Source organism: Eurytemora carolleeae, unplaced genomic scaffold (assembly GCF_000591075.1).
Source record: "Eurytemora carolleeae unplaced genomic scaffold, Eaff_2.0 scaffold375, whole genome shotgun sequence".
NCBI classification, from domain to species: Eukaryota; Metazoa; Arthropoda; class Copepoda; order Calanoida; family Temoridae; genus Eurytemora; species Eurytemora carolleeae.
Window position 1 is genome coordinate 97,424 of NW_019396277.1, and position 13,395 is coordinate 110,818.

General features: G+C 36.0%; 3 protein-coding genes across 3 annotated transcripts in view; all 3 read right to left on the reverse strand.

Moving 5' to 3' along the window:
• Positions 1 to 2,964: 2,964 nt before the first annotated feature.
• LOC111699983 (mediator of RNA polymerase II transcription subunit 12) lies at positions 2,965 to 8,580 on the reverse strand. The gene is made up of 7 exons (XM_023470790.1): positions 7,672 to 8,580; positions 6,967 to 7,108; positions 5,294 to 5,346; positions 4,936 to 5,047; positions 4,400 to 4,490; positions 4,125 to 4,166; positions 2,965 to 3,149 (listed from the first exon to the last, which is right to left on the reverse strand). Exons 1-7 carry the CDS (start codon positions 8,563 to 8,565, stop codon positions 2,984 to 2,986), a joined length of 1,500 nt encoding a protein of 499 aa, XP_023326558.1. The 5' UTR covers positions 8,566 to 8,580; the 3' UTR covers positions 2,965 to 2,983.
• Positions 8,581 to 8,858: 278 nt separating this feature from the next.
• LOC111699973 (uncharacterized) lies at positions 8,859 to 13,079 on the reverse strand. The gene is made up of 6 exons (XM_023470775.1): positions 12,821 to 13,079; positions 12,005 to 12,099; positions 11,531 to 11,596; positions 10,821 to 10,982; positions 9,341 to 9,494; positions 8,859 to 8,866 (listed from the first exon to the last, which is right to left on the reverse strand). The coding sequence occupies exons 1-6, from the start codon at positions 12,876 to 12,878 to the stop codon at positions 8,859 to 8,861; spliced, it is 543 nt and encodes a 180-aa protein (XP_023326543.1). The 5' UTR covers positions 12,879 to 13,079.
• A 93-nt stretch (positions 13,080 to 13,172) lies between these two features.
• LOC111699975 (uncharacterized) overlaps positions 13,173 to 13,395 on the reverse strand; it is a 3,520-nt gene continuing 3,297 nt past the window's right edge. The window contains exon 4 of the mRNA XM_023470776.1: positions 13,173 to 13,184. Coding sequence (XP_023326544.1) covers positions 13,173 to 13,184 — 12 coding nt within the window. The remainder of the gene's footprint in view (positions 13,185 to 13,395) is intronic.

The window sequence follows — 13,395 nt, forward strand, 5'->3', positions numbered from 1 at the left end:
CCCCGGTCCTTACCATCTACTCCCCGGTCCTTACCATCTACTCCCCGGTCCTTACCATCTACTCCCCGGTCCTTACCATCTACTCCCCGGTCCTTACCATCTACTCCCCGGTCCTTACCATCTACTCCCCTGTCCTTACCATCTACTCCCCGGTCCTTACCATCTACTCCCCGGTCCTTACCTAATACTCCCCGGTCCTTACCATCTACTTCCCGGTCCTTACCATCTACTCCCCGGTCCTTACCATCTACTCTCCACAATGCCGCGTTCGGATCCCCGGCATCACTCTTGAGCACCATGAATTCTCCAATCTAAGCGGGAAATTGAAATTATTGATAATTCATAATTACTCTAAAAAGTTAAAACTATCTCAAATCTTTCAACAAAAATCAAAGATTAATTACCGTAAATAATCTTAAATAACCGTAAATAACCGTAAATAACCGTAAATAACCGTAAATAACCGTAATTAACCGTAAATAACCGTGAATAACCGTAAATAACCGTAAATAACCGTAAATAACAGTAAATAACCTTAAATAACCGTAAATAATGTATATGGCTCCGGAAAGTTTCCGATATTTAGAGATTTTGAGGAAGGCCTCTATATTTCAGATCGCTCCACCTTTTTTTGTTTTTGAAGATAGCTACAACATTTTTCAGTTTTAAAATAGGTAATTACAAGCCCGTTAATTGGTGTTAAAAGATATCATTAAAATGTTATTTACTGGTCATAATTGCATTTCTTTATTTTCAGCCTCCGTTTGAGGATGTGTACCAATTCCGATTGTGTAGATTTTTCTTATTTTTTTATACTGCCAAAAGGAAGGGGTCGGAAAAGTTTTTTTACGTGTGTTTCTTTCTGTTGAGGAGAAGACCTGATAATGTAAGGCTAATTTGGATTTCTGAATTTATCAAATATGTAGTATTTCTGCTTCGTTATTGTTATATATATATTGTAACATAGGTTAAAAACATTTCGACATATTTTTTTAACTTCAAAATTGGAATTTTTTTTCTTAAAATTCGATTTTTTTTTCAATTGTATTAAAATTCCACGGGCAAAGCCGGTCACTTGAGCTAGTATGTAAATAAAGTTAAATATTAACCTTGATCTCCGGGGTGTCAGGTAAACTAGTATTGAGCTGCGGACTCTCCGCTGAAACTTGTTTCCCAGGAACCTAAAAATATAAATATTAAATATATTTATGTAATCCGCCCAACCCCTCGATTTAAACCTTACTTTGAGGTTACTTTTGTGAATAGGATTGTCAGTTGAAATTACAACGATAATCCATGTTCTAATATAATCGCTTTAAACTTCAAGACTATACCCGACCATAATCCCTTTAAACCTCAGGACCTCAGGACTATACCCGACCATAATCCCTTTAAACCTCAAGACTATACCCGACCATAATCCCTTTAAACCTCAAGACAATGCCCGACCATAATCCCTTTAAACCTCAAGACAATGCCCGAACATAATCCCTTTAAACCTCAAGACAATGCCCGACCATAATCCCTTTAAACCTCAAGACTATGCCCGACCATAATCCCTTTAAACCTCAAGACTATGCCCGACCATTACCCTTGACTATGACCGATCCAATAAACATTAAAATGGCTGAACCGATCTTGCCCAAATTAGTTGGGTTTATCACATGAACCCAAGGAAGGTTTCTAGACGCTTAAAATTAGGTTTTGGCTGGAAAAAATGTAAATTAAATATTTATTATTAGTAGTATCATCTATTTAAATAAAGGTAGGCGTTCTCGGCCGTCGTTTAGCGTTTGTGATCAATAATAACTTGATCACTCCCAAGGTACTAATGCAAGGAAAGATAATTGCGGTCGCGTATACTCTGCGTACAATTGAAACCAGTTCTCTCTGGGCGGAATTTGTAAACAAGAATAGATGCATCGGTGTTCGTTCAGTATTTGGGGAGGTTAAAAGCATTTTGAAAATTCACATTTATAGTTTCCTATGACCAGAATATTTCATTGATTATTTTTGTGAAAATAGATTCCAATCCAGGCTGTGACATCCGTCTTGTGTTTACTTTTCCGCCCAAAGACAGTACACTGCAGTACAAAAAAATGCGTACACCTTTGAAATAACTTTCCTTGCATTATAACCTTGATCACTCCAATGCATTAAAACTAACCTTTAAAGTGTCCGGAAATGTTTTCTTCATTTTGTTTTTCTTGAGAATATCTTGAACATGGAAATCCTCGTCGTCCGAGGAATCTCTTTTCCGACCTCGACCGGTCTCCTGGATCAAAACACTCAGATAATCAATCAATCGGTCAATCAATCAATAAATCAGTTAGTCCGTCAGTCAATCAATTAATCGTTTTATTAACCCTTCATTTGTCAAACAACTCCCTCAAAAATTTTTTGATAAAAATTTATCATCTTTCCGAAATTTTAAAGGGACTGTAGACCTAACTTCAAGTAGCCCTCAACTAATTGAGCGACAAGTCCGATTCACAACGGTACTCTTAAACCATTGTCTGATCAAGGATGAAGATATTCTTGTTTGTCTAACTTAAAAGTTGATTATTTTTAATTCTCGTTTCTCTTTCAGATTTATTCTTCAAAGTTCAGAAACATGTAAAGTCTCTTAAAAAAGTTTCAGCAAACAAAAAAATTTGGAATTTTTCAGTCCGGTAGTCGTTTTTCCGGAGTTTGCTTAATATAACTTTTCCCTGACGCTCGACTTTAAACATCATTCATGTAAGTACTGATGTGAATCGGGCGTTTACATCTTTGCATTACGTTTGCATGTCCCTCTATGTTTAAAATAGATTGAGGGGTAAATACTAAAATTTTCAATAATTTTCGATACTTTATAATGAAAAAAATTAAGAACTTTTCCCTGAAAATCATATATTTCCGGATCCGGATACTGAGAGCCTGAATGTTGCGGATTCGGATCCAGAGAGCCTTTTTACGGCTCCAGATCTGAGACGCTACATATTCATACCTTACTCTGCTCTTTTGCCTTTCTTCTGGACGATTCTCTGCGAAGGATGGGCTCCTCCTCTTCCTCCTCCTCCTTCCTCGACTTCTTCTTCAACCCGGGGGACTGATGCTTCATAGCCCCATTCTCCTTACTCTGGCTTCCTCTCTGGCTACCAGACACCCTGTATAAAGGGTGTTAAAATAAAAATTCCAACTGACTTTTTAAAGGAAGTGACTGGCTAGACAAATTGTTGAGCTGAAAATTCAGTATTGCGGTGAATTTTTTAGAATTTATTCGAGACCTACGAGACGTTTTCAGTGCATATTTGTTCAGCAAGAGCACAAATTCTATCTTTATAATCCAAAAAGATTGTTCAATGGATGATTTTGCGTTCAAACCAGGGGGAGTAACAGTTTCCTACCTGTGTGCTCAGTTAGCTGTACTGTACACTTACAACTGTTTTCTATTATTAATATACTATAGGTTAGGTCAGAATCCCCTTATAATACACAAATATGCAGTACGCTCTCGGTATAATTCATGGCCTATACAAATAGTAAAAGATTAGCGTACATTATCACTCTAACCTCGTTGGCTCAAACTAAGTAATTATACAGTATACACCATTAAAACGTTTTATGTCTCAAATGAATCCTAAAAAATTTCTCCACATTACTTCATTCTCAGTTCTATTTCCATAAATTGCCGGTCACTCCCTTTACAATTAAAATAAATGGTTTAAATCTTACTAATCTTACTTGTTATTTATATACATAATTTTTTCTGATTTTTTATTGATTAATCCTTTTATTTCAGTGCAAAAAGTAAATGATTTAATTTAACAAAATGGCTTATTGTAAGATACTCGTATCTTCACGATAACAAATAATATTATAATTTTTATTTAAAACTTTCATACCTCAAAAATATTGTCTTATTTTGCAATAGACAAAATGTTATGAACATTTCTTTCGGAGGGAGGGGGGGGGGTATTTTTCCTCTACACTAAAGCTGTTAACGATTCACCACAAACGAGTCAGAGGAATTGTATGAACGGAAAAAAACGAGTAAATCAAAAAATATCAAATTTTTGTGAAAAAGGTACACCCTACTAGTGTCTGTAATTTTAGTGAAAAGTCATGTTAAAATCACTAACCTATTATTTTGTCTTGAAGGTTTGACGGGCTGTTCTGAAGACCTAGGATTTTATATGAATGAAAAACTGCGAATTATTAATTCTCGGGATCATGATTTTTTCCACGTGACGAGAGTAATTCATCTTTTAAACTATTATTTATTATTTACTCATGTTTCAACAAACTCATTACTTACATGATGGAAGAAAAAAAGAATGAATATGAATTTATAAATTACTAAAAAAAAGGTTTGTGACGTTTAAAATTTACAAGTAAAGAGGGTAGAAAAAAATACCTTGAGAATCCGGAAACTGAGAGTTTGAATTCCGATTCTTCTTTTTTTATTGTAGCTTTAGGTGTATAGGGTGGGATGTACATTTTCTTAGCTAAAATATAATTAATCATATTATGCAACTCAACTCACAAGAAACAATGTCTTATGTCTGGTATAGGTTCATATCAGGGAGTGAGGGGACCAGGTTTAGATTCATATCAGGGAGTGAGTGTGTGTGTGTGTGGGGGGGGGGGTTACCGGGTTAAGTTTTATATCAGGGGATGGTGGCCGGGGGGCTACCGGGTGTAGTTTCATATCAGGGGGTGAGGGGGTTACCGGGTGTAGTTTCATATCAGGGGGTGAGGGGGTTACCGGGTGTAGTTTCATATCAGGGGGTGAGGGGGTTACCGGGTGTAGGTTCATATCAGGGGGTGAGGGGGTTACCGGGTGTAGGTTTATATCAGGGGTGAGTGAGGGTACCAGGATTAGGTTCATGTCAGGGGGGGGGGTTAGGAAGGAGCTGGTCCTTCTGTCTGTTCATTTCAGAGGGTAGTTACCTGGAGTAGGTCCATATTCTGTAGTTGGGGTAGATGAGTATTGACCAGGGTAGGGTGTTGGGGGCTCGTCAGGTGCTTCAGAAAGCTCGGTTAGTTTCACAGCCTCAGGATCCTGGTATCCGGCATTATCATTATTCATTTTGTATAAACAGAAAACAGATTTTTGACAAAATAAAAACAAAAATTATGAACATGAGCTAGGAGACATTCATTATTTCGTCAATAACTAATCTTATCAGTGTTGGAAATCCACAAATGATGCAAAAAGATTGTGGACACAATCAAAAGGTAAAATTAATCCTCGAAAGAGGGACATCAGGTCCAGCTGAATAAATAAAGAATAATTGAATGTGTTTTCCTTAATAAACTTCTGGTAGGTCACGAGAAATGGAGAATCTACGTTCTTTAAACCTGAAATAATCAATAGTCAACAAAAATAGGAAAAATAATTAACAGTCTAAGTTAACTTATTTTGAGAAATATTTGAAACTTTTTCTTTAGAAATGCTCTTGTCCATCTTGCATTAAAAGTTTCCTCGTTACAGTTTAAAAACAAAATTTGAATTTTTTTGTTAATTCACCCCGTTTGAAGATTTAAAGCTTGGTCTTTTTCGAATCGATTATTTAAATATCACAAGCAAGGGTGGCTATTGGCTATCCGCTTCGTATACAATCTACAACTCCAGACAAAAAATGGTTTCAGGACGATCATTTGTACATTTTTTACATTGAATAAAACAAACTAAATATCAAAAACAAAAATCTTGACGGTATTCAGCGGTTTCAAACATATTCTTCATTCTATATAATAAAGCTCTTCGCTCATATATATATATATACATGTAAATATATTTCTTCAAAAATTCAAAATTCGATTTTTTCGTCGGGCATTTTAGGTTGTATAATATATGAATATGATGGGAATATTGTTTTTTTTTTCTACCATTGTCTTGCGTGTTCCCTCTATATTCTATATTATTATGCTATAAAGACATTTTTAAAAAACTTCACCAAATAGCAAATTGTAAAATAATTCATCATTAAAAAAAAACGTAAAAATAATAAGCCTGTCTAAAATGAAGTCCTTCTTCCAATTCTGATTTTAAATGAATTTTTAAAATATAATTTATTTTTCCTTTTTCAGAAGAATTTAAAATTGTACAAAATTATTTTGATAGAATTCTTCTAAAATATGAATAGATAATGGAAAATTACGAACATGAGCAGTGTTTTAACAATCATTTTTTAATTTAACTTTGAGGGATCAGGTTTCCAAACCAAGTGGAAAGGAATATCAGAACTCTGGTGGGCACGACACCGCCACCCTATGCTTTTCCTGGCCACAGCGATCACGCCTGTCCTGGCTTGATTGAATATCATATGGCGCAATATTGATAACCCTTTGAAACAAAATTTTATTTTTTTTTTTTACCCCTAAACATCATCTTCCTCCTTAATATAGCGAATAAAACCCTAACAAATTTGGCACTCCGCGCAAACATACATAACATCTGGGTAAACAAAATTTTCCAACAAAGGGGAATATATTTTCAAGAAACTATACAACCCTGATTCACCACACAGTGCTAATGGTCCATTTGATTTTGATGCGGATCCGGATCCTGGATCCGCACTGTAAAAAATGGATCCGGATCCTGGATCCGCACTGTAAAAAATAAATCCGGATCCTGGATCAGCACTGTAAAAAATGAATCCGGATCCTGGATCCGCACTGTAAAAAATGAATCCGGATCATGGTCGTGAACATTTCCTTAAGATATACTGATTTATTGAACAAAGAATTTGATAATGTTTTCCTCTCTATTTTTGCTTATTTTTATGCTAAAACTTGATGAACCTCAGAGAGATAATTAAATTTTTTAATAATATCTCTTTTTCCAACAGTTCAGATTTGGGTTTTGAGAGCAAAAGATTTATTTGCAGTTTTTTTGTTGATCTTGATCCAGGAAGCCAAAATGTTGGGGATCCAACGGATCCTCATCCGGATCCTAAGCAATGCTGAAATACTTACTCTCGACTTCTGGCGGTGGTTGAAAGAGTAGATTACAGGGTGCCGGGAGATTTATTAGAAAGCCTAACTCCTCTTCTGGAGGAATACACACAACTCGACATTTTCCACCGCTTGAGGTTTCATCACTCATCGTCATTGCAGCCTTAATAATCATTATCAATACATTTCTTATTTACGGGAGAGATAAAAAATCAAAACAAGAGTTTTAGGTGCATCCAACTAACCACATATTAACCTCAAGATGAATCTTCTAAATTAGGGAAGATTTATGGACTTACAGAACCCCTCGACCAATTTGCCTAAAATTTTGATTGAGGAACAAGTACCCCATTAACCTCTACTCAAAAGTATTCTAAACTCATTTATTTAAAATAATTTTTATTGTTGTTACTCGATACAATTTTAAACTGCAAATTTTTTAAACCATTTTTACAAAACACTTTCCGTCAAAAGAAAGGATTATCTCAATTTACTTTAATGAAAAGTCAAGTTGAATAACAACTAACTTTACAATTAACTAACTGAACAGTCCTGAGGCCGAATAAAATGAATTTGAGCCGCGGCTTAAATCTGTCAAAAATCGGTTTTAATTGAGCGCCAGCTTAAATCTTGAAAATTGAATACAATTCAATTTTAAGTGGAACCAACCATATTTGAGCCGCGGCTCAAATTCTTTAAAGTCGGCCTCTTTTTATATTAACCAACCTGTTGATACTGTGTTAACCACTGCTGCTGATACTGCTGCATAGCATTTGCTATAGGAGCCAGGGTCATCATAGGGGGCTGCTGGGGGTCCCAGGGGTTCATGAGGATCTGGGGTATGAACCCCCCCTCCTCTTGACCCTGGGTATCCCTGGAGTCACCTGAGCTAAGGTCCAGGAGTTCATTGGCTCGGTTTATCCATGGATTGTAATTATTCAAGGGTTTTTGCTCCTCTTTTATCAGGATATTGTTCCGACTCTGGTTTAGCATGTTTAGTTCATGAAAGTTGATAGTTGAGTTATTGAATTGATCTTGCATTCCTCCATCCTGATACATTATCTCGTGCTGATCCCCGAGATCGTTGAGCGCACCAAGAGCTCCTAGTCGAGCAAGACCAAGATCACGCTGCTGCTCTTCAAGCGTCTGCTGTTCCATCTGCTCCTGTTTCATTCTCTCCTGCTCCTTTCGCATTCTCTCCTGTTCCTGCCGTATCCGCTCCTGTTCTCGTATTCGTTCCTGTTCATGTCTTATTCTTTCCTGCTCTTTTCTTTGCCTTTCCTGTTCTTCCCTCCTCCGCCGTTCGTGATCTTCCCGTTTCCGCCGCTCGTACTCATCTCTCCGCCGTTTATCCTCCTGTTCCTTACGCATCCTCTCCTGCTCCGCTCGTATTCGTTCCTGTTCACGGCGCTTGTGCTCCTGCTCCTGTCTTAATCGTTCCTGCTCTCTACGTATTCTATCCTGTTCCCTTCTCTCCTCCTCTCTTATTCTCCGTTCCTGTTCCTGTCTCTCCTTCTCCCGTTCCCGTTGGTAATCCTGGACAATAAATAAAGATGATAGGGGGGAAAATTTGTATAAATAAAAGCTTCTTTTGCAGTCGACCCAAGAAATAATTATCATTATCGGCCTGTAGACGGGAGAATACTATACATATACATCCTAGTTCTAATTTGAATCAAGAAACTAGTAAGTTATGGATAAAAAAATCAGGAGAAAACTTCTTGTCAAAAAAAACCTTTGGTTTTGAAGCACATGAAATAAAATACCTATAATGATCATCATAGGTTGTGTCGATGCAAAAATAGAATTTAAAAAAATATAACTTTGATGTTGTTTTGACGCAAGTTTATCATTTTATATGATAAATATATACCAACATTTTAGAGAATCTTCTTCTTATAGCGAGGGTATTTTTAATATTCTGATAGGAAAAATACAAAATTCTTCAAACTTTTTTTTACTTTTTTACAGCTCCGCATAAACACATTGACGGAGAAAAATTATTTTTGAAGGAGTTTAGAAACTGGTCAAAAGTATTGGTGCTTGTACCAGGACGTCAGAAAAACGATTCCCCTTTATTTTCCACGAAACCTTGATAGAAGGATTGCATAAACAGGGAAACAAAAATCAAGAAAACCAAAGAGTGTCACAAGGAGGGGCGGATACAGGATTTAAGTGAGTGGGGGGGGCAAGATTTTTTAGGAACAAAAAAATTAATAATTAGGAACAAAAAATCGCGGCGCAGGCGAAAATTTTTTTTGACTTAAAAGACTCAAAAAGAGTCAAAATTAATGACTTAAGACTAAAAACTAGATTTTAACTTTTCACACATTAAAGTTTATTAAGACAGATAATTTCCCTGTTTTGCACTAGGGTTTCTTTCCCTTAAGCATGCTATTGAGATGAGGACTATAATGGTTTCCGTAGACTGGGGACTGTGGAGGGACTATCCCTGGAAAAGCTGGAGAAGAATGGGACTGGGACCGAGGCTGACTGGACTGTCGAGGAGGGGGTTGACCAGGGTATAAAGGACTGTCACGTGATCGATCCTAAATAAGGATTTTTTATCTTTCATATTATTTCAACAATTTCTAAGGTTTTTAAGTCTTATTTATGTAAAACAAAGTGTTGTCAACGATTCAAAATGATACAATTAAAAACTTGTATTCCAATTCCAATTATATCTAAAATATGAATCCCAATATTTCTGTAGGAATAAACACTAATTTCAGGGGTGAATACAAGAATTTTTTCTCTATTTTCCGTAGCTTCCCCCCCCCCCATGTTCATTGCTCACCCCTCACAGTGGCTTAAAAATCAGATTTAATGGAGATCAGTACATAACAGGCTATAACTTTTAAACAATTTTTACTAGAAATCAGATACTCTGTAAAACTAATGGTTGCTAACCATATTTCGCTATCTTAAAAAAGGTGAATTTGCTTTTATTTTGAAAGAGATAACTTGTGATTTAGAATCATAACTGCAAATCTGCCACTTTTGAGACATAATAGTAATATGTACGTAAATGTATAAATTAAAAGACATCATAATAATATGTACGTAAATGAATAAATTAAATTCTTAAATTTAAAAAAAAATATTTTTAAGGTTTTTTATTTTTACGCTAAAATTTTACTTTGCTTCAATTTTTAAAAAAAAAAATTTCAAAAATAGCTACAGTTTGATATAACTTTTGAAAATCACAAAAGTACATAACTTAATGTCTTATAACTTTGTTTCTATAAGAGCTTTCAACACAAGTTTTTCAGTTCTTAATCGGCCTTTAATTCACCTATCTGCAACAAGAGTTTAAAGCAAATCTATTTTTATTCTATTACAGTTTAAACCACTGAGTTCAAGGTTATAATGCAAGGAAAGTTAATTGCAGTTGCGTATACTCTACGCACATATTGAAACCAGTTCTCTCTGATCGGAATTTGTAAACAAGAATAGATGTAATCGTGTTCGTTTAGTATCCGAGGAGGTTAAAAGCATTAAATTTTGATAATTTTGATAATTCACATACTAGTTTCCTATGACCAGAATATTTCATTGATTATTTATGTGAAAGATGGATCCCATGTCAGGCTTCGACATCCGTCATGTGTTTACATTACCCTCCCCAAGAAAGTACACTGTAGTACAAAAGATGCGCACACCTCTAAAATAACTTCCCATGCATTATAACCTTGACTGTACCCCTGTATCTGCCACTGATTAACTTCTACAATGTTATTTTACTAAAGGGTACGGGGAGGGGCGGAGAATTACCAAAAAAGTGATTTTTGTATTAAATTAAATAATTTCCAAATTACACTGAATCAAACTATTCGGTAAAAAGACGAAACGGCGGTTTTTTTTACATCTATCACCTGTAACGGTGGCGGTTGTCCTGGAAAGGCGGGTTGACTACTTTTGGATTCAATAACGGATCGGCGGGGTTCATGGCGTGGTTGTTCCGCCTCCATCTTCCACGCCGCGGCGGAGGAATTGAGAATACCTGCCCCCGTCATCTGATTCAAGTTGGCCAGAGCCTAAAAAATAATAGTTACTGGATAATGAAAAAAAACTAAACGTAAAAGAAACATTTTATTATCAAGTTTTTAATAATAACGATATTCATACTGTTCAAAATGTTCAACAACAACCAACAAGAAATATTTCTACAGAATGTTATTTCATTGAATGCAAACTAACGACTTTTTCTTGTTTTCTTAGGGGTTTAATTTTTTTAATTATTTAATGGAATTCTAAGTTTTTGGTTCCTTCTCTCACTAAAGTTCAATGATTTACATAATGACCATCCCCCTCTGTTGTCAAAAATAATAATTTCCCCAGCTCCTCTCTATACATTCAATTTACACAATACATGTTTTCAAGGTATTTTTTTGGAGAGGGGGGGTGGGGAGTCCCCAACTCTTGATGGAATTATCAGAGGCGTACTGAGGGGGGGGGACGATAGGGGCTCATCCCCCTGCTTCAGTGAAATCTATGGTTTCCAGGGGATTTTGTCACCCCAATGTGTGCTGAACTCCCCCCCCCCCCATATAACACCTATGGGTACTATGTTTATCGTTTAAACCTGCTGATGGAGCTGAGACTTATTATTTGCAGCCGCATGGACCAACGAAGGAGGCAAGATTTGATTCTAAAACAATTTTTATTAATAGATTATACAAATCTATATAAATAGACAATATTTAATAATAAACGAAAAGAAGAATTATTTGTGTAATTAGTATGACCGAAGAATAGACGAATTTCTTTACGCTTTTAAATTCGTGGACTAGAAAACATGAATACAGGTGTAAACATAAAAAATGAGAATAAAAAAATATGATTAGACAAAAATATGTAACAAAGAAGACACGAATAGATGACTGGCCGAATTATAACACACGGAGAATTCTTAACATTAGAATATTAGAAAATTAGATTAGATGAATAGATGTAGATGAGTAAGATGAGTATGGTATAGACTTTAAAGAATGGATAAAGACGACTAGATGAATCTACGAAAGTATGGAAACTTGACTAGATGAATAGATGAATAGACCTGATAATGCTGGCTAGCTACTTCTCTAAGCTGCTGATGAGCGAGGAACAAGGATGCAGGATTGGATGCGTAGGGATTCGGTTCATCTCGAGCTCCTTTAGACAAATCTGTTATTTCTTACCATACCAAAAAGGATGAGACAGAAGAAAAGAGTGAACGGAATCAACACTGGTTGTTTCCTTATATTCATGATTCCATGCAATTCTAAACTTGTTTCTTTCTTTGTCCCATCATTGAAAGGCCGTAAATGTAGGAATACATAATTTGACCTCGGATATGTCATATTTAGTTTCAGATCGTCTTTACAGTCTCATATTTTGTGGGTAACCCTGTATTTTATTTAACAAAAATAAGTTTTAGACCCCTTCCCGGTAATTTCCTACTATACGATTTTTGGAAGTAGACAGGAACCAAAGCCATGTACAGAATTAACAGGGGGGGGGGGCAAAAGTCGTATTCTAATATATAATTTTTGGAACCCCCCCACCTCCTACCAATTTTGCACAACCCACTAATGTTCAGTAAAATTACTTTTACTTATTTTGTTATTTTGTTATATTTGGGTTAGGTTAGGTTTAGACAATTTCTGGGCGGAGCGTTGCGGCTACGACAGGCTAGGAGGCGAAGCGCCGCGGGCTAGGACAGGCTAGGGGCCACATGACCAATGATATCCATGTACGTTACATATGAGATCCATGTACAAAATTGATATGAGTGGGGGGGAGTAAGGGTCCAAAAATCTTAACCAGGAAGTTACCTATATTTTATTAAGTAAGATCAAAACTATCAATTTCACACTATGTTCAAGGGCTTTACCTGAGTTAAATCTGCTTGAGTAAGCGGCCTGATATGCCTGCCAGGCATTAGGGTCCATAGCTTGATACCTCTAAAGCTTCCTAGGTATATATATAGGTTCTTCACTTAGCATTATAACACCTCTAGGATTTAGGATTTAAAATAGAGTTCACGAAGCTAGCTTTGTAACTGTAAAATTAGATGGATTCACTCGATCACTTCTATACCTCAATAGCTCAAATCATGAATCCAGCAACTCCATCGATCCTTTCGCATAATCAAAAAGAAACATTCTTGTTTTGATTTCTTAAGTTGTGGCCGGTGGCTGAAAAAGCAGCCATGTTGGAAATTGATTTGACGACGGTAGAGACATCTATAGATCAACCTGCGCATTATTCGTTAGTAAAACATTCAGATTTAATTGAAAAATGATTTAAATGATTTGGTATTTTATATAAAGCTTATTATTGATGTGAAAATCTCAAAGCTAATGAAAATTTTGAAAATTTAAGGAGGTTATCTTTCTTGTTGTCGCCCACAGTGGCGGATATAAGGGGGGTTATTGGGGTTATTTACCCTCAAATCTGTGTACTGCA